The sequence below is a fragment of the Sceloporus occidentalis genome, unplaced genomic scaffold (assembly GCF_023333645.1).
Source record: "Sceloporus occidentalis isolate IW3139 unplaced genomic scaffold, rSceOcc1.0.p SCAF_12, whole genome shotgun sequence".
In the NCBI taxonomy this organism is placed as follows: Eukaryota; Metazoa; Chordata; class Lepidosauria; order Squamata; family Phrynosomatidae; genus Sceloporus; species Sceloporus occidentalis.
In genome coordinates this window covers 13,137,544-13,159,222 of record NW_028316992.1, presented here as the reverse complement: position 1 = coordinate 13,159,222, position 21,679 = coordinate 13,137,544, and the positions used below count along the sequence as shown (strand labels likewise).

Sequence of the window (21,679 nt, the reverse complement as noted above, 5' to 3'; positions counted from 1 at the left end):
AATACTGTGAGCCAAGCAAGAGCCAGCCTTTTAACAATGCTTTTGCCTAGGCTTAGCAGACGACGTACCTAGAGTAGCCTGGAGCCTCACTGTCGAGAGAGTGATCTCTTGTGGCACCTACTAAGAGGGAAGAAGGAAAGATAATGCATTAATACTGTGAGCCAAACAAGAGCCAGCCTTTTAACAATGCTTTTGCCTAGGCTTAGCAGACGACGTACCTGGAGTAGCCTGGTGCCTCACTGTTGAGAGAGGGATCTCTTGTGGCACCTACTAAGAGGGAAGAAAGAACGATAATGCATTAATATTGTGAGCCAAGCAAGAGCCAGCCTTTTAACAATGCTTTTGCCTAGGCTTAGCAGACGACGTACCTGTTGTAGCCTGGAGCCTCACTGTCGAGAGAGGGATCTCTTGTGGCACCTACTAAGAGGAAAGAAGGAACGATAATGCATTAATACTGTGAGCCAAACAAGAGCCAGCCTTTTAACAATGCTTTTGCCTAAGCTTAGCAGACGACGTACCTGGTGTAGCCTGGAGCCTCACTGTCGAGAGGGGGATCTCTTGTGGCACATACTAAGAGGGAAGAAGGAACGGTAATGCATTAATACTGTGAGCCAAACAAGAGCCAGCCTTTTAACAATGCTTTTGCCTAAGCTTAGCAGACGACGTACCTGGTGTAGCCTGGAGCCGCACTGTCGAGAGAGGGATCTCTTGTGGCACCTACTTAGAGGGAAGAAGGAAAGATAATGTATTAATACTGTGAGCCAAAGAAGAGGCAGTCTTTTAACAATGCTTTTGCCTAGGCTTAGCAGACGACGTACCTGGTGTAGCCTGGAGCCTCACTGTCGAGAGAGGGATCTCTTGTGGCACCTACAAAGAGGGAAGAAGGAACGATAATGCATTAATACTGTGAGCCAAACAAGAGCCAGCCTTTTAACAATGCTTTTGCCTAAGCTTAGCAGACGACGTACCTGGTGTAGCCTGGAGCCTCACTGTCGAGAGGGGGATCTCTTGTGGCACATACTAAGAGGGAAGAAGGAACGGTAATGCATTAATACTGTGAGCCAAACAAGAGCCAGCCTTTTAACAATGCTTTTGCCTAGGCTTAGCAGACGACGTACCTGGTGTAGCCTGGAGCCTCACTGTTGAGAGAGGGATCTCTTGGCCCCTACTAAGAGGGAAGAAGGAACGATAATGCATTAATACTGTGAGCCAAACAAGAGCCAGCCTTTTAACAATGCTTTTGCCTAGGCTTAGCAGACGACGTACCTGGTGTAACCTGGAGCCTCACTGTTGAGAGAGGGATCTCTTGTGGCACCTACTAAGAGGGAAGAAGGAACGATAATGCATTAATACTGTGAGCCAAACAAGAGCCAGCCTTTTAACAATGCTTTTGCCTAGGCTTAGCAGACGACGTACCTGGTGTAGCCTGGAGCCTCACTGTTGAGAGAGGGATCTCTTGTGGCACCTACTAAGGGGGAAGAAGGAACGATAATGCATTAATACTGTGAGCCAAGCAAGAGCCAGCCTTTTAACAATGCTTTTGCCTAGGCTTAGCAGATGACGTACCTGGTGTAGCCTGGAGCCTCACTCTCGAGAGAGGGATCTCTTGTGGCACCTACTAAGAGGGAAGAAGGAACGATAATGCATTAATACTGTGAGCCAAGCAAGAGCCAGCCTTTTAAGAATGCTTTTGCTTAGGCTTAGCAGATGACGTACCTGGTGTAGCCTGGAGCCTCACTGTCGAGAGCGGGATCTCTTGTGGCACCTACTAAGAGGGAAGAAGGAACGATAATGCATTAATACTGTGAGCCAAGCAAGAGCCAGCCTTTTAACAATGCTTTTGCCTAGGCTTAGCAGACGACGTACCTGGAGTAGCCTGGAGCCTCACTGTCGAGAGAGGGATCTCTTGTGGCACCTACTACGAGGGAAGAAGGAACGATAATGCATTAATACTGTGAGCCAAAGAAGAGGCAGTCTTATAACAATGCTTTTGCCTAGGCTTAGCAGACGACGTACCTGGAGTAGCCTGGAGCCTCACTGTCGAGAGAGGTATCTCTTGTGGCACCTACTAAGAGGGAAGAAGGAACGATAATGCATTAATACTGTGAGCCAAACAAGACCCAGCCTTTTAACAATGCTTTTCCCTAGGCTTAGCAGACGACGTACCTGGTGTAGCCTGGAGCCTCACTGTTGAGAGAGGGATCTCTTGGCCCCTACTAAGAGGGAAGAAGGAACGATAATGCATTAATACTGTGAGCCAAACAAGAGCCAGCCTTTTAACAATGCTTTTGCCTAGGCTTAGCAGACGACGTACCTGGTGTAACCTGGAGCCTCACTGTTGAGAGAGGGATCTCTTGTGGCACCTACTAAGAGGGAAGAAGGAACGATAATGCATTAATACTGTGAGCCAAACAAGAGCCAGCCTTTTAACAATGCTTTTGCCTAGGCTTAGCAGACGACGTACCTGGTGTAGCCTGGAGCCTCACTGTTGAGAGAGGGATCTCTTGTGGCACCTACTAAGGGGGAAGAAGGAACGATAATGCATTAATACTGTGAGCCAAGCAAGAGCCAGCCTTTTAACAATGCTTTTGCCTAGGCTTAGCAGATGACGTACCTGGTGTAGCCTGGAGCCTCACTCTCGAGAGAGGGATCTCTTGTGGCACCTACTAAGAGGGAAGAAGGAACGATAATGCATTAATACTGTGAGCCAAGCAAGAGCCAGCCTTTTAAGAATGCTTTTGCTTAGGCTTAGCAGATGACGTACCTGGTGTAGCCTGGAGCCTCACTGTCGAGAGCGGGATCTCTTGTGGCACCTACTAAGAGGGAAGAAGGAACGATAATGCATTAATACTGTGAGCCAAGCAAGAGCCAGCCTTTTAACAATGCTTTTGCCTAGGCTTAGCAGACGACGTACCTGGAGTAGCCTGGAGCCTCACTGTCGAGAGAGGGATCTCTTGTGGCACCTACTACGAGGGAAGAAGGAACGATAATGCATTAATACTGTGAGCCAAAGAAGAGGCAGTCTTTTAACAATGCTTTTGCCTAGGCTTAGCAGACGACGTACCTGGAGTAGCCTGGAGCCTCACTGTCGAGAGAGGTATCTCTTGTGGCACCTACTAAGAGGGAAGAAGGAACGATAATGCATTAATACTGTGAGCCAAACAAGACCCAGCCTTTTAACAATGCTTTTGCCTAGGCTTAGCAGACGACGTACCTGGAGTAGCCTGGAGCCTCACTGTCGAGAGAGGGATCTCTTGTGGCACCTACTAAGAGGGAAGAAGGAACGATAATGCATTAATACTGTGAGCCAAAGAACAGGCAGTCTTTTAACAATGCTTTTGCCTAGGCTTAGCAGACGACGTACCTGGAGTAGCCTGGAGCCTCACTGTCGAGAGAGGGATCTCTCGTGGCACCTACTAAGGGGGAAGAAGGAACGATAACGCATTAATACTGTGAGCCAAGCAAGAGCCAGCCTTTTAACAGTGCTTTTGCCTAGGCTTAGCAGACGACGTACCTGGTGTAGCCTGGAGCCGCACTGTCGAGAGAGGGATCTCTTGTGGCACCTACTTAGAGGGAAGAAGGAAAGATAATGCATTAATACTGTGAGCCAAAGAAGAGGCAGTCTTTTAACAATGCTTTTGCCTAGGCTTAGCAGACGACGTACCTGGTGTAGCCTGGAGCCTCACTGTCGAGAGAGGCATCTCTTGTGGCACCTACAAAGAGGGAAGAAGGAACGATAATGCATTAATACTGTGAGCCAAACAAGAGCCAGCCTTTTAACAATGCTTTTGCCTAAGCTTAGCAGACGACGTACCTGGTGTAGCCTGGAGCCTCACTGTCGAGAGGGGGATCTCTTGTGGCACATACTAAGAGGGAAGAAGGAACGGTAATGCATTAATACTGTGAGCCAAACAAGAGCCAGCCTTTTAACAATGCTTTTGCCTAGGCTTAGCAGACGACGTACCTGGTGTAGCCTGGAGCCTCACTGTTGAGAGAGGGATCTCTTGTGGCACCTACTAAGGGGGAAGAAGGAACGATAATGCATTAATACTGTGAGCCAAGCAAGAGCCAGCCTTTTAACAATGCTTTTGCCTAGGCTTAGCAGATGACGTACCTGGTGTAGCCTGGAGCCTCACTCTCGAGAGAGGGATCTCTTGTGGCACCTACTAAGAGGGAAGAAGGAACGATAATGCATTAATACTGTGAGCCAAGCAAGAGCCAGCCTTTTAAGAATGCTTTTGCTTAGGCTTAGCAGATGACGTACCTGGTGTAGCCTGGAGCCTCACTGTCGAGAGCGGGATCTCTTGTGGCACCTACTAAGAGGGAAGAAGGAACGATAATGCATTAATACTGTGAGCCAAGCAAGAGCCAGCCTTTTAACAATGCTTTTGCCTAGGCTTAGCAGACGACGTACCTGGAGTAGCCTGGAGCCTCACTGTCGAGAGAGGGATCTCTTGTGGCACCTACTACGAGGGAAGAAGGAACGATAATGCATTAATACTGTGAGCCAAAGAAGAGGCAGTCTTTTAACAATGCTTTTGCCTAGGCTTAGCAGACGACGTACCTGGAGTAGCCTGGAGCCTCACTGTCGAGAGAGGTATCTCTTGTGGCACCTACTAAGAGGGAAGAAGGAACGATAATGCATTAATACTGTGAGCCAAACAAGACCCAGCCTTTTAACAATGCTTTTGCCTAGGCTTAGCAGACGACGTACCTGGAGTAGCCTGGAGCCTCACTGTCGAGAGAGGGATCTCTTGTGGCACCTACTAAGAGGGAAGAAGGAACGATAATGCATTAATACTGTGAGCCAAAGAACAGGCAGTCTTTTAACAATGCTTTTGCCTAGGCTTAGCAGACGACGTACCTGGAGTAGCCTGGAGCCTCACTGTCGAGAGAGGGATCTCTTGTGGCACCTACTAAGAGGGAAGAAGGAAAGATAATGCATTAATACTGTGAGCCAAACAAGAGCCAGCCTTTTAACAATGCTTTTGCCTAGGCTTAGCAGACGACGTACCTGGAGTAGCCTGGAGCCTCACTGTTGAGAGAGGGATCTCTTGTGGCACCTACTAAGAGGGAAGAAAGAACGATAATGCATTAATATTGTGAGCCAAGCAAGAGCCAGCCTTTTAACAATGCTTTTGCCTAGGCTTAGCAGACGACGTACCTGTTGTAGCCTGGAGCCTCACTGTCGAGAGAGGGATCTCTTGTGGCACCTACTAAGAGGAAAGAAGGAACGATAATGCATTAATACTGTGAGCCAAACAAGAGCCAGCCTTTTAACAATGCTTTTGCCTAGGCTTAGCAGACGACGTACCTGGTGTAGCCTGGAGCCTCACTGTTGAGAGAGGGATCTCTTGTGGCACCTACTACGAGGGAAGAAGGAACGATAATGCATTAATATTGTGAGCCAAAGAAGAGCCAGCCTTTTAACAATGCTTTTGCCTAGGCTTAGCAGACGACGTACCTGGTGTAGCCTGGAGCCTCACTGTTGAGAGAGGGATCTCTTGTGGCACCTACTAAGAGGGAAGAAGGAACGATAATGCATTAATACTGTGAGCCAAACAAGAGCCAGCCTTTTAACAATGCTTTTGCCTAGGCTTAGCAGACGACGTACCTGGTGTAGCCTGGAGCCTCACTGTTGAGAGAGGGATCTCTTGTGGCACCTACTAAGAGGGAAGAAGGAACGATAATGCATTAATATTGTGAGCCAAAGAAGAGCCAGCCTTTTAACAATGCTTTTGCCTAGGCTTAGCAGACGACGTACCTGGTGTAGCCTGGAGCCTCACTGTCGAGAGAGGGATCTCTTGTGGCACCTACTAAGAGGGAAGAAGGAACGATAATGCATTAATACTGTGAGCCAAACAAGAGCCAGCCTTTTAACAATGCTTTTGCCTAGGCTTAGCAGACGACGTACCTGTTGTAGCTTGGTATTTCTTTCTCATCTCGCCTCAAGGCAAAGTACAATTTATTAAAATTCAAAACACAAATTGCTCAATATACTCATGTATGTCTAGAAATTTGAGTCAAAAAATTGACCCCAAGAACCTGGTTGGACTTATTTACGGGTCAATGCAAGTGCTATCCCTTAATTCAAAATAAGAACCGTCTCGTGCTCTGAGTAGAGTAGCAAAAGGGAAGAGCTTAATCTATGCCTGGAGAGCCTAAAAGAAGCACCAACCCCCTCTATTCTCCCCACTGTGGTGCCTCTTCTCGCCTTTTTGAATGCTTGGACAGGGAAATAGTCGCATTTTTGGCATCCTTTTCCTTTTCTTTACATCCTTTGTTGCATGCCCCTACGTTTTACCCTCGACCTGTACATGGGTCACATCAAAATTCATAATTTTAGCCCCAAAACCTGCCCTCAACTTATACATGAGGTTTTCTCATAATCAAATACGTATATATGGTACAAAGAAAACAGATAGCAACAACTGTTAAAATACAATACTATTAAACCATTTAAAGTATAGTACACTCATATGAGTACAATAACAATAGCAGTTACATTTCTATTATGCTTCATACTGAACTAAATCATCTCTAAGCAGTTTACAATGTGTTAGCCTATTACCCACAACAAGCTGGGTACTCATTTCAAGGCTGAGTCAACCTTGGAGCCCTCGGGATCAAACTCACAACGTTTTGGTTATACTTCCGGCAATTAACCGCTATGCCACCAGTGGTTAAGTACATTCTTAAAATATACAAATTAAAAGGTCATGATTTAAAATTGACTGGCTAGGTCTGCCAGAGGAGAGAATGTCTATAATGTTTTAAATGCTGTCAATGTTTTCAGCTGTCATATCTCTTCTATCATGTGCTGAATTTTCTTGTACTTGTTATGATTTATGGTTTTAACCAGTTTTTTAGTAGTTTAATTACTTTTGAACTTTTGCATTTGGCAAATTTTAAACTATACTGTTGTAGCAAAGTAGAGGTACCTGAAGGGAGAGTTGGGGGAGGAGAGAGCGTTCAGGTGGAGGAAATAAGGAGGGAGAGCCCAGAGGAGGGGCTGGAGGAAAGGGAGGAGGAGCCAAGGAGGTGGATAAGAGGAGAGGGAGAGGTGCGCCGCGGAAGAGGGAACAGACGCGCAAGAGGAGGACGGGGAGAGGCGGTCGAGTTGGGAAGGGAGAGAGTGACCCATAGCCCTCAGAGGGCCGGACGGCCCGTGTCCCTCCAAACCAAACTAACACCGAGGCCACCGGGACCCCATGAGGCTCTACATTTGCGGGACCCTCAAGAAGAGGGAGACTTCCCCTTTCCTGACGAGGAGCTCTGGAGGAAGCAGGAGACAGGAGGTCTAGCAAGTGAGTGATGGGACAGTAAAGGGGGTCGTTGGGAGCAGGGACCTACACCACCAGAGAAGAAGAAGGCTGAAAGGGAACCCCTTGAAAAGCACGCGGGAGGTCGAGTCGCCTTGTGCGGGAAGCCGCAAGAAGAGGTCAAGGAGCAACCTCGGTTGTAGAGAGACCAAGAGAGACTGGGAAACTGTTGCTTTAGGGCTGGGTATTTTGGAATGTTGCACTGAGTTATTGTTATAAGTTACCATTAAAGGTCACAGTTCTTGCAAAGCTCGGCGTAGAAAGTTTGTTGCGCACGTGTCACCTCAGACTACATTTCCCAGTATGCAGCCGGCCGCACCAGCCCCACCCACAACTGTGTTTTAAAAACCTGTCATAAGCTGTCTTGACTTGTCCACTTGGCCCCTTTCTCTTCAGTATCGCTGGCGAGGTCATGTAAAGGCTGCGCCGGCGATACGTAGCGCAAAAGGAGCTCAATTTTGGAGCTCCTTTCAGCAGTGCTGAAAAGGTGCCACAAGCACCCTTCAGCGGCGCTAGTATGTAACGGCTGCGCTGCGACCGTTACGTCAAAATGGTGGTACTCATGTAGACAGCGTATGACAAGGGTCCACTGTATGTCTCTAGGCCACATGTGCTTCCTGTAAAATGGTTGTTGGTGCTGAGACCAGGGTAGCTCTGTGTTTTGAATACTGTGCTTTTCTAATACCTAAGAGGCAATTCTAACCTCACCAAACTTAATTCTCTCTCTTTCTCTGTTGATCTGACCAAGTAGTCCTTCCCCAAAATGCATTTAGTTATCATTTAGGGGGAAATCCTAACATACAAATATGATTCTTGGCTATTTCATACCTGGTAGATGGTTTTGCCTATATGAGGGAACACAATCAAAGAAAATGCAGCCAAAGTTTCCACAACTAAGTAACCCTGGGAATATACACACCCAGGATATAATGGAATAGAAATTTTAATACTGTACTATAGATAGCTATATTGACTAGAAACTTAGATGGTTAAAATCAGCAACACTTTTTTGTTTCTGGACCACTTAATCTCAGTAACCCCTGGACATCTTACAGATATCAAATTTGAGACTGGTTTTGAATTCAGATCATGGTTTGGGCTGGGCATCCTCCACCCAACCAAAGAAAGGCTTTTCTCCCCTCCAGATCCCAAAGGGGGCTCTTATCCTGGTTGAACAGGACAGAAGTAGTGACCCCTCTCTCCTAAGCAGTGGGGCTCTATGGGGTGAGGATGGGGGCCCAGGAATCAAGAAGAATGCCCCAGGAAGAAAATGGTAGATCCAAAGGGCAGAGGGAGCTAGGAGCTGGCATGGGGCAGGGGAAGTAGGGAGCCCTGAAGACCCTTGAAGACCATAGTCCAATCTACTCACAGAGGGTCTCCTTTGGGACTAAGACCTTTGCCTGAAGGAAGACAAAAAGATGTAAGACAGCAACCTCCCTATCTTCCTTCTGTCTTGAAATCAGGAGGACGCTTCATTGTGGCTTCAGCTGGAAATGCTAGTCAGCCCAACGGAGAGATCAAGAAGAACAGACCTAGAGGTGACCTCTGAACCTAAGCAGCGGTCAGATTTAAAACCAAACCCAGATCAAACCAACAGGTATAGATTTCCAGAAGAGCCACCTCTGTCTCTGAAATCCTTCTCCTGCACAACTGCCAACTAGAATGCCCACCAAGCAAAGGTCAGTTGGAACTGCCAGAGCACTGTTGAGTAAGTGTCATTCATGACCTCAGAGGTCAAGATTTAAAGGCATATTCCTCTTTCTCCCTGAAACAGTCCCAAAGGCCGCTTTCAAACATGCCATCAAGGCAAAGGGGAGACATGATCACAGCAATAGAGAAGCAGTCATTGTGGCTGTCTTGCTGCTGGCCTGGTAGTTCCCCCAAAGCCCAAAGGAAGAAAGGTTGGAGGCAAGGATCAGGAGTGCATGGCTTTTGAAGATGTTGCTGGACTGCTCACACCAATCTGCCTAGGCCATGAAGAATGATGGGAATAGCAGTCCAGAAACTATGGGGATGGCTATGCATTTCTATTCCTGGGTTGGGGACTGTGTGTTTCAGGTGGGGATTTGTGCCCAGCAAGACAGGAATTTGAATTAAAAATCGAGCAAACGTCACAGCCCATTTCTGCCCAAAGGAAAATTTCTCTTTAGATCTATGGGAGGCCGGGGAATAGTCCATGGGGCTCTGCAATCCTCTGATTCTGGGAGTTTATTTGCCACCTTCTTGGCAAGTGATCATGGGCGAAGTGGAGGAGAGGAGGTTGTGAAATTGCTCCACCACATAAGAAACCTGTCAGGAGACCAATACAAGGTCTACATAACCAATTTTCTTAATCAAGTGAAAGTAAAATTTCGCCCTATGTTTAAGGGAGGCTTTGTGAAACCAATGGTGAGAGCAATACTTCTAGGAAATTCACTACTACCTCTTCTTTTAAAATACTTTATTAATAACAAAATTACACAAAAACAATCACAAACCATCCAACACAGTTGAGACATAACAAATCTTTTCTTAAAACCCGCTTATAAACCATCCAAACCCATCACCTCAATTTCAATTTTTTTCAATTTCACAAATTGTTGAACCCCAACCATAAAATTGTGGTGTCTCGGTTGCTAAGACCATTGGAAATATATGTTTTCCAATGGTCTTAGGTAACCCCTGTGAAAGGGTTGTTCAACCCCCAAAAGGGTCATGACCCACAGATTGAGAACCACTATCTTAAAGGGATGCACCCACACTTCCCTTGTTGCCCCATTCTCTCCTCCTCTAATGGAGCCTCTAATGAAGGGCAAAGCTGGTGGGAGAAGGCAGAGGGAGGGCATTTTGGAAATCCTTCTGGACAAGAGGGAGGACATGCCCTGGAAAAGGAGGGCATTGGGGAATATAAGCCCTCGCTGGAACCAGGTTTATGGAACCAGCCCCCAACTTTCTCTATCTTTCTTGTGTGTGTGTGTCTTTGTGTGTGGTTTTAGGAGTTTGCAAAGGGCAGCCTCGTTCTGCCTTTCTCTGAAACACCTTTTGGGGCTTCTGTGACAAAGAGGATTACCCCCCCCCCCCAGTCTCCCTTTCCTCTCTCTCCTCCTCTTCCTGGAGCATGTGTGCGTGTGCACTTGTGGAAATGACACTTTGGAACATGCACAGAAAAGATATTTTTAAGCTGGCAATGGGGATTTGTTTGTCTCCTTTTGATAGCCAAATTTGCATTGGGCCCACTTTAATGTGCTTTTAACCCCTTGTTCTGCTCTGTGTGTGATAACCAATAGCAAATGGGCTTGCTTTTCTGGGATGCCACCACTTTAACCATTTTTGGGATGGAAGCACATAGGACCTAGGTGTGATAAACTCCTAATAAATGTTTGGTAATCTGTCTAGCCATATATCTTTGGCAGCCACCTCTTTCTCCTCCCCATGTGTGCTTCTCTGGTAATCTCATTCTTCCTGTTTCTTGCATGGCATCCATGCCTCTTTCTTCCTTCCTATGTGAGGGAGGGATGCTGAGAGATGCAAAATACACGAACACACTTGTTGGCTCATGAACCGCTATAACTGGACTGTCAAAGAGATGTATCTAAACAATATAACTGTGAAGTCAAACAAGTGCTTTAGTTGCATCTGAGCATATTTTTAATGTAATTGCATTTATCTCCCCTGGCTATTTACGTCTCTATAATTACACAGGCAAATTTCTTTATATAACAATTAGAATATTTGTGATGTACAAGCAGGATTGGGCAAAGGTTCTCCTACTCCATTCCAATCTCTTTGCTTACAGCATGTTTCAGGAGCTCCTATGACATTTTATAATACACTCGCTCCTCCACATTTGTAGCTTTGGCTTTTCTGGATTTGATTATTTGCGGATTTTATTAATATGTTCTCTCTAGGAATATCTAGGTCCTCCAACACAACTCTATGGTCAACTTTAACCAAAAGTCGCACTGAAGGCCCTAGGGATTCCTAGAGAGAACACTCCACTAGGCATTTGTAGCTCCTCCAGAGCAATTCTTTGGTCAATGTCTGGCAGATGTTAACCACAGAGTTATGCTGGAGGACCTAGAGATTCCTAGAGAGGTGTTCCCTGAGGTAAAAACATAGTGTTGTTGTTTTTGTGGTTTTTCCATATTCACAAGGGTCCTGTGCCCCTAACCCCAGCAAATGTGGAGGGACGAGTGTAAGCATTTTCATGGCATGAAGAAAGACACCCGATCCACTTTTTCCATTTTACTGCTAGTAAAATAAATGACTAATATGAGAATGATCTCCCAAAGAGAGCTTTGTCATCTTTGTTTAATGATGGACAGAAACATTTTGGCAGGGATGAAAAATTAGAAAAAGAAGAGCAATCTTTTTCATCATCCACCAGCAATAAAAATAAATGTATAAATACACAAATTTACAGCATATATTACACAAGATACATTAGAATAGTTGTCTGCCAGCTTTTTTGCCCTCACATAGACACATATGTGCATAGACGCACATGCAATCTTTTTCAAAATTCAAACTTTATATCCACAACAACAAATGAGATAGAACATTTCTAGAGTCTTTTATGTCCGCTGCAAGGCTGGAGGTTGGGTGCACAATTGTTCTTTTTAATTATCCATTTAAATACCTCGCATATATTATTTCATTTAAGTAAGTTGTCACTTTGACACCATCTCCACTTGTTTACTGAGGTGTTGTATATAATGGAGATCGGCGCTAGTCTTTTTTGAGTGAGCTAGAACCAAGGATATTCTTTAAACAGATTTTTATACTTGCATCAAGCATCTGTTAAGACTGTTTTCCCCCTCATTTGAGAATAAGAGTGCTTCTGAACATATGAGGACAGCTCTAGCCCATCCATACAATAGATGATTAGAGGGCAAAGAAGGACAGTTGGTTAGAAGAGCAGGAAGTTTTCAGTTTTAAAATAAAGCTGAAACATGGTAATTTGATCCAAAATGTATCATGAAGATTTTAAAGTAAAACAGCCAGGGAAACATACAGAATATAGAATACATTAACACAAGATGTAGTGATGCTCACTACATACATACATTCAGCAGGTGTGAGGCTGTTTAGATGGGGTTGTTAGTATGCCGATTAAATTACTAGTATATCACTTGTTCATACTCATACACATACTCAGTATATCACTTCCTGGAAGGTGCCGTGGTCTCTGTGCAACTGATTGGCCATTACGTGAACAGAAGAATAAACTAGAGAGGCTTGTGGTCTGGATCAGCATCATTCTTTTTATGTTATTATGTCTAATTATTAGTATCATAAATTAATTTATGCCCCCCCCTTCATGAAGCCCTGGTGGCGCAGGGGTTAAATGCCTGTACTGCAGCCACTCACTCAAAACCATAAGGTTGCGCGAATTCAATACCAGCAAAAGGGCTCAAGCTCGACTCAGGCTTGCGTCTTTCCAAGGTTGCTAAAATGAGTACCCAGATTGTTGGGGGCAAATAGCTTACACTTAGGGAGCGCATAAGTGCAGTGATAAGCAGTATAGAAATGTACTTACTATTGCTATTTTAATTTTGCAGCTTTTGCCTCAGTTTACTATTTCCATAGCTGTGTTTGCTAAAATGGGAGTTTTGTACATGGTAGTGCAAGCGTCTTATTTGGGGTACACAGACCGTTAAACGGATGGATGCTATGATATGCACCCAGAGCTCAAAAGATTCTTCTGTTACCATTCAAAAAATACACCTCACACCACCCATCAATGTCATTTAATTCAGCATCATAAGCAGTAACATGTGGAACAGACCTCACAACCTTCACAATGGAGTTTGCTAGCCATAGGCAATGTGGGCATGCAGAGAACACACAACCAGCGAGTCCCACTCTTGCTCCTCTCTGTTCTTCCCTACTGTTTTGTGGCTCAGCCTCTGTGACTTTTAATCCTCTTCTGTGGCATACTGTTGCCTGGAACAGCAATATATGCAGCAGCTACAGAAGATCAGCAAAACCAGGACAGTGTGGCTAACAACAAGCACCCCGACTGCAAAAATGTACAGAATTTTATCACAGTAATCCTGGGGATGATGGAAAGGCGGAATGAAATTAGGCAAGTAAACTGAAAACACCCAGTAGTTCCCCAGTATGAACCATAGCAAGAGGAAGAGACTGAGGGTGAGATGAATATAATATTTGTGGGCATTTTGCCTCCATGGATATTCATCGTCATCGTCGTCATCGATCATGACTGATTTGGAAAGCAGTTGCCTCATCCTGGTGGAGTCAAATAGCAGAATGGTAACCTACACGTTGTACGGAAACAAACAAAACACGGTCAACAAATTGAAAGCCTGGCTCCTTAATATCAAATTCATATTCACTGTGGACTGCATTTTAATTGCACTCACTTCACCATAAATACCTTTAAAATGACCACATTTATTATAGTCTGAGACTCAATGGCTACATGTGCATAGCAGAAATAACGCAGTTTGACACCACTTTAACTGTTATGGTTGTGTGCTATGGAATTCTGAGATTACAAGTTTTGTGAGATATTGACCCTTGTTTATCACAGTTCCGGTACCACAACAAACTACAAATCCCCAGATGAGGCCAAAGCCTCTGACGTTTTTCAAAGTCTTTTTACACATGCCCATCCTCCCTTTTCCTCCTTTGTCCACTCTCTAGCCTTTTTTTTTTTTAGCAGCATCAGCATTTGGAGAATGGTGATGGAGGAATGGGGAAACTGACTGTAGTAAACAATGTAATAAAGCTTGAGCCGAAAAGGAAGAGGATTCTACTCCAGCCGGTCCCGCAGCATCCCTTACGGAGTTTCTATGAACAGCAAAACAGAAAGAAAGGGGACAGCAGATATACCTCCCTTACTAGCTATCTCCAACAAGTTCAGAAAATTTAGGAGCTTATCACACATGGGGAAAATTGGGGGTTTAAACAGTCATTTTCCTGGGGAAATTGTGCAATCGCAATGTAGATTTTAACTTACATCGCAATTAGAGAGGACTTTTTCTGGGAACAACCAGGAAATAACCAGCAACAAATCATTGATGGGATTTCCTCTTGAATCATTTGTTGCTGGGATAAGTCCTCTTTAATCGCGACATCATGTGAAAATCTTCACCACGATCATGCGACTTTCCCAAGAAAATGACTGTGAGACACACACACACACACACACACACACAGACACCATTTTCCCTGTGTGGAAAAAGTCCTTAGATCAATAAATATGGCCACCAAAATGGAAATCATAAGAAAAGTGGAGGCTGGTGAAAGAAAATCTCATCCCTGGATGCAGTTTGGAAGACGTCTTTAGTAAAGTCTCTCAAAATGTTTTACTTACGCAAGACTTACCTGACTGTTTCATTTCGCATGTGCATGTTGGTGGTTTTGAATGAAACATCTCTTGGAACATGTTGAACTGTTGTTGTTATGTTTTTTATGGTGTAGGAAGCTATCCTTGTGCTTTTCATGTTCTTTCTGCCTCTAGTACCAAGGAATTAATGCCCAGCATCTATTTCATTAACTGAAGCAGACTAGTACTTCAGCCAAATGTAAGTTATTAATGGATAAGTAATTGCCATACAGCTATCCTACAGGGACTGTTAAATCTAATCTGCACTGCAGAAATAATCCATTTTGACACTGCTTTAACCGCCATGACTCACTGATTTGGAATTATGCCATTTGTAGTTTTGTGAGATATTTAACCTCCTCTGTCAGTGAGCTCTGGTGCCACAACAAGCTAAAAATCTTAGGATTCCATAGGAAGAGCCACGGCAGTTAAAGCACTGTCAAACTGCATTATTTCTGCAGTGCAGATTAGATGTACCTTATTAAGGTATGATGTACCTTATTAAGTATACCTGCCATCCAAGGGATATATATTGTTTGTTCCAAAGTGCCCTCATCCCTGCCATCACTCTGGTGCTTGCAACAGTTCCCCACCGTGCAGAAAAATCTGCAAGTGAAAAGTCTTCCTTAGCATGTATTGCATGGCGATGGCAGGGAAAATTAAATCTACCAGATTTCACCTTGTGATACATAGCACTGGTGGCTTGCCAAAAGATAGTCTTCAGACTTTATTATGGTGTAAACAAACACACCTCAAAACAACTACAATAACAAGTCTATAAGTGACCATCAGTCTGTTCTGGGGAGACATTTCTCTCTAAACTCCCAAGTGGCAATGAGTTAATTCTGAGAAGGGGGGAGAAAGCATGACCCAAAATAAAAGATCAGTCCATTTAGTCTCCCAAATAAATGCTGTATCTCAGTTTTAGGAGTTTTAAACAATACTCCAAGACAGTTGCCAATTCCCACCTTGAAATGGGTGACCCTGGCATGCTGGAAAGTAATAATTGGTACATTGGCTTTTTAATGCACTGCTGCAGCCTGCCTGCCTCATAACTTCTTGGCCACAAAAGACACTAGCAGACCTTCCTCAAGTGAGAATTGATAGCAAAGGCCATACTAGGTGGACAAATGTTATATTGAGTTCAGGCATCTTATTCTGAGTTAAAATTTAATTTCCTTGACATTAAATCAGAGATACAGTCATTTGGGTTTTTCTTATTATTATGTCTCTGTGAATGAATCTTATCCCAAGCATACTTTATATCACAATTTTTCTCATAGGAAATATTATCACATGCACAACAGTACCTTCAACGTGCCAACTACACCACCCACAAGAAGATATAAGGGAATTAGCGGCTGGACTGGACAATTGTTTAAAAATTTCATGCCTGCAGAACAATAAAACAAGAGTTACTTAGCTAATCTTTCAACTGGTTAACAAAGGACGTTATCAGACAAGGAAAACTGGAAGTATAATCCAATGGCAATCCGGACGCAATCATGGGGTTTCACTTTATTACGTGATAGACTATCACACGCAATTTCGGGCAATGGCAAGCTATTTTCAGGCAATGGGATGTCAGTTCGAATGCAATTCAAATTCACGTAAATTCGCTGACTTAGCGAATTCACATGAATGTGTTCTGGCCCCACTTTCTTTTCATTCGAAATTAAGAGAAATTCCTCCCGTGTGATAAACTCCAAAAAGAAACAATACAGTGGCTCTGAAATACAGGAAAGTTATATTAGGGACAGCCTCTAGGGACAATGCAGAAATGCAAGTTGCTGTGTTGATCCATTTCAACAAACTGCAAACACACCTCTGTTAACAAAGCCTCTAAAGAGGTTCCTTTTTACAAAGTATTTTTATACACACCCAGCCCCACTTTTTCCTCCTTGTTCTCTATCTGGAAGGGATACTGAAGTTCACATTGAAGGAAATGTTTCTTTGCTCACTCACCACCAACTTAAATGGCTCTGAACAGGGGATGAGGGGAAATCATTGATGAGAAGGCTTTCAGTGATTGCTAGTCATAATAGCTATGTGTTACCTCCACTAGGATGAAAGGCAACATTGCTCTGAATGCCACTAACTGGGGAACGTGAATATGACAGTGCTTTTGAATTTATGTCCTGCTTCAGGACATCCCACAAGCAGTGATTTCTGGGCTACTGCCAAAACTGAATCTTGGATCCAACAGGCCCTTAATCTGATCCAGCAATTCTGCATACAGTGGTGCCTCGGGTTACGAAATTAATTCGTTCCGCTGTCAATTTCGTAACCCGAAAGGCTTTCGCAAGCCGAATTCCCATAGGCGCTAATGGGGAAAAGCCGCGATTCCGTGTGAAATCGCGCAGAAAAGCACCAAAAGTTTTTTCGTAACCCGAAAAAACTTTCGCAACCCGGAACAATAATTTCCTATGGGTTTTTTTCGTATCCTGAAAATTTCGTAACCTGGGTATTTCGTATCCCGAGGTACCACTGTATATGTTCTTATATTGCTGCAAGCATACAATTTTTTCCACTTTAACTGCATACCTTATTAATCTGTCTACAATTACAATAAGTGCTCTAGCAGAGCATTTAAAGAGAGAGAGAGAGAGAGAGAGAGAGAGAGAGAGAGATTGATTGATTTCTATTTTTAGGGTGTTATTTAATTTCTTTGGTTAAAAAAAATTACCTGTAAAAGCCATAGACAGTGGTAATGCTAGGAAAGCAAGAAGTCCAAAAATAAAGCAAGCTGTTAGGGAAATAAAAGTTGAGTTAGAGGTTTGGAATCATTTAAATGGTGAAAAGCTCTACCAAATGTTGAATGTCTCTGTGTCACTTACTAAAGGTTGAGCATTCCTAATCCAGAAATATGAAATCTGAATACCAAACCCAAAACTTTTTACCGCAAGCCACACCCTTCCACCTTCAAGATGGCTGCCGTGGCTGCTGTGCTCCTGCTCATTTGTCTCTCAGATCCTCAGTCTCTCTCCAGCATCATGTCTCATACATCACATAAGATGCAACATGCAAGGTTTGAGAGAGATGCAAGGATATAGAAAATGGTGGGAGGCAAGGATTCCCATCAAGCACTACTCTTGCATTTCCACCATTTCACAGATCCCCAGTCTCCCTGCAAACTCACAAATATAGGATTTTCTATGCTACTTGTGTTGTATGTTGTGTATCATGTAGGTGCAAATACAGGTATTCCAAAATCCAAACATAAATAAATAAATCTGAAATACAAAACAATTCTGGTCCCAAGTTGGGTAAGGGGTACTCAGCCTGTAGTTGCTTTTCATTTATTTCCTTTTGTGAGAAAACAGAGACAGTTCACTAATAAATAAAGGAAAAATGGAAATGAAGAAAACCTATTATTAATATCTCACGGCAGGAGAACAAGAATGGATTATCAATGAGGTACTTAAGAACCATTTAGCAGCTATTAATGAAATGAAAATATGGCTTTAGCATAGCAGATTTCCCAAATGCTGCTGCCTCTTTCCCAAAGCAACCTACCATTGCTGGCAATTTTTGAGATGCATCGGTGACATGCTTTCTCGAAATCTCCATTCATTCTTGATGGCAATGTTCTCTAGCCCTTAGGGAAATAAGAAATCAGTAGTTAGATTTTAAGTTAGATAAGTGCTTTCATAATTAGTACAGATCAAAGAGACCAATAACAAGTTGTTGTAAATTCTCAAGACACTGTCCCATTTTTGCTCCCCTTTTTTGTGACACTCCAGATATTGTCAGGCTTTAACTCATATTAGCCCTATCCAGTACAGCTTTTGATGAGAGATCATGGGATTTGTAGTCCAACATCTGGAGGGTGACATGTTCCCAACACCTATTTCACTGGGATGAGCCTTTGGGAAAATCCAGTTTGCTCTGCAGGAAAGGGCCATGACAAATTATGAAATCTGATCTAACCAAGAAATGGGAGCCTCCATTCATAGGTAAAAACATGTTATTAATATTAATAATAAATGCCTAGAAAATACAAAATTCAAATTAATATTCAAGATTACGGCTAGTTATCTGCCTAGAAAGATTGGTCATATTTTGTGTGTATTCACATACACATATCATCAGGAAAATGTCAGGTTTCCATAGTTAAACATGAAGCCAAATTTCTCTGCCACACTACCAGGGTTTCCATGGCTTTATAAAGAGGCCCAGAAGAGTAACTAATGAGATGTTTCAGTTGAATCACATTAAACCATAGAGTTTAAAAAAGAGATCTTAAAGATTATGTAGCTCAGCCCCTTGCTCTGTGTAAGATCTGCAATGCAAAGATGCAGCTACAGGATTTCCCTGACAGATGGAACTGCAATATTTGATTGAATGCCTTCTTCCCTTGAGTCCATTTCCAAGAAGCCTTGGAAACTATTTAACATCTTAATAACAACAAATAGACTACAAATGGGGCAGAAAAGTGCTTTGATCACCAACCATGTTTTACAAGGTAAATAGTAAAACGCCTTGTACACAGTCAGATTATTTGTTTATCCATTCGATTGTAGTCGGTTCTGATTTTCCAAAATCTCTCTGTCATTAAGCAATATGTAGAGAGATCTTGTATCACCTTTGAGACTAACTGAAAGAAAGAAGTTAGCAGCATGAGCTTTTCTAGACTTAAGTCTAATTCCTCAGATGCATTTGATCAAAAGCAAATTCTCCTGAGCAAGATGCCCTCAGCCAGTGACCCTGTGGACCTCCCTCCTCCTGGTCCCTGTCAGATGTCCATTTGCTTGCCTTTTCCAATTCTGCCAGGTTGACACCACTGTGGCCAGGGCCGATTGGATGGATTTACAAGTTCTCTTTGCTCAAGGTTCTGCTTGCACACTTCTTTTTTGTGGCCAAAGAGGCAGCAGCAGTGAAAAAAAGTGGAGCCAGTACTCTGGAGCAGAGTGGTCCTCAGCAAGGACCCAGCAGTTGCAAACCTTGCTGCCGCTAGCCCTGCTCATGAAGGTTCAGTTCAATGCAGACCCTCCACCTTTCAGAACAACTGTAGAAGGAGAAGATATTTGCCTTGCCAACAAAAAGAAAGAATGCATTGCTTCTTCCCCCCAACCAATAGGTTAACCCTCCTGCACATATATTATTTTATGATAAAAACATAAATCCTTGCAGAGATTGCAAATGTGGTGCAATTGACCCAACATGCCAGGGCCAGAAGAGGTAGGTCAGGTATATCACTAAGAAAGTAATGTTACTGACATGTTGCCAGCTGAAAATTGGGAACTGCAAATTGGCTTGCTGAAAACTGACAACGTTCTATCCAACCAAGAGCTATGTGCAACCTGGATGTCTGCATATTTTTACACCAGTTGAATTCAATCCACAAGATATCTCAGATGGATAATTGATTGATTTTGTGCTTTTTATTGTTTGAGACTGCCATAGCCATGGTCTCACTTCTCCCTCAGTTAAAGTTACTGTGCAGTGGGTCCTGGTTATCCACTGGGGTTTGGTTTCAGCCCCCCCCCCCCCCGTGGATAACAAAATCCATGGATGCTCAGGTCCCACTAAATATAATGTCATAGCAAAATGGTGTCCCTTTTATAAAATGGAAAATCAAGGTTTGCTCTCAGGAATTTATACTTTTTAAAAATATTTTTAATCCATGGATGCTTGAATCCGTGGATAAAAAAATATGTGGATAAGGAGGGCTGATTGTACAGTGGACCCTTGTTATACGCTGGGGTTTGGTTCCAAGATCCCCCGTGTATAACAAAATCCGTGTATGCTCAAGTCCCATTAAGTATAATGACATAGCAAAATGGTGGCCCTTATAAAAATGGAACATCAAGGTAAATTTATACTTTTTTGGAACATTTTCAAACCGTGTATGCTTGAATCCGTGTATAAAAAATCCGTGTATAAGAAGGGCCGACTGTACTTCACTTTTTAAAATCCCACCAAAATTGATCTCGACCCACTTTGCTAATTTGTTGCTAATACATACATTGCAATGCCACCCATCTCACTTACCTTATTGTACCAAAAGAAGAAAGACGTGAAGAAGAAAATGCAGCAGGTGTTCAACAAATGGAACAAGTTACACTCTGCCTGGTGTGGCTTATCTTTGCTTCTAAGTCTTTGACTCTGATGCGACTGAAGCCTTCCTTTCCCTTCCTTCATATGTCCTCACTTTGTGGACCACTCACCGTTCTTGTGCTTCTGCTGCAAAACATGCATCTTTCTTCAGCTTGTTGTGATGAGAGCTCTTACCTTTATTCCCTACACACTCCCACGTTCAGTTCACTTCACAAAGCAGCAACTAAAGGCTTTCATTGTGCCACGAGAGGGCAGTAAAAGAGTGTTTGGGATTCCTATTAAAAAACTGGCATTCTTTTTAAAAATTAAAATATTTTATTTAAATGTCAGCAGCAAAACGTGAAATGTAATTCAGTGAATTTGCTACGTCCTGCAGGAAATGCCATATTTCAGAGTTTGTCCAACAAATATAGTTATTCATCAGTATCCACGGATTCTGCATGCACAGATTCAACCATCCATGGCTCATGTGTGTTCAAGCAAACCTTGATTTTGCCATTTTATGTAAGGGACATCATTTTATTCTGCCACTGCATATAATGGGACTTGAACATCCATGGATTCTAGTATCCATGGGAGGGTCCAGGAACCAAACCACAGCGGATACCAAGGGCCCCATGTAAATAGGACCTAGAGAAAAACAAGCCTGGATTCTCACTACAAGCCAAGATTGTCAAACTGAGACTGTCATACTTTGGCCATATCATGAAGAGACATGACTCACTAGAGAAGACAATAATGCTTGGTAATGTAGAAGGCAGTAGGCAAAGAGGAAGATTGCATTCCAGATGGATAAAGAAATTAGGGAAGCCGTTTTAGTACCCCATTGTATATAATGGGCCTTGAGCATGCATGGATTTTGATATCCATGGGAGCTCCTGGAACCAAAACCCAGTGGATGATGATGATGATGATGATGATGATGATGATGATGATGATGATGATGATGATGATGATTTCTTAC

General features: G+C 43.3%; 1 protein-coding gene across 2 annotated transcripts; it reads right to left on the bottom strand.

Annotated features, from left to right (window-relative positions):
- Positions 1 to 11,685: 11,685 nt before the first annotated feature.
- TMEM272 (transmembrane protein 272) lies at positions 11,686 to 20,866 on the bottom strand. 2 transcript variants are annotated; one of them, XM_089477987.1, is made up of 5 exons: positions 20,650 to 20,866; positions 18,172 to 18,253; positions 17,342 to 17,401; positions 15,966 to 16,048; positions 11,686 to 13,582 (listed from the first exon to the last, which is right to left on the bottom strand). In XM_089477987.1, exons 2-5 carry the CDS (start codon positions 18,227 to 18,229, stop codon positions 13,220 to 13,222), a joined length of 564 nt encoding a protein of 187 aa, XP_089334113.1. In that variant the 5' UTR covers positions 18,230 to 18,253; positions 20,650 to 20,866; the 3' UTR covers positions 11,686 to 13,219. The 2 variants fall into 2 exon arrangements, with proteins under 2 accessions (XP_089334113.1, XP_089334114.1); XM_089477988.1 differs by lacking the exons at positions 15,966 to 16,048; positions 17,342 to 17,401.
- Between the last annotated feature and the right edge of the window lie 813 nt (positions 20,867 to 21,679).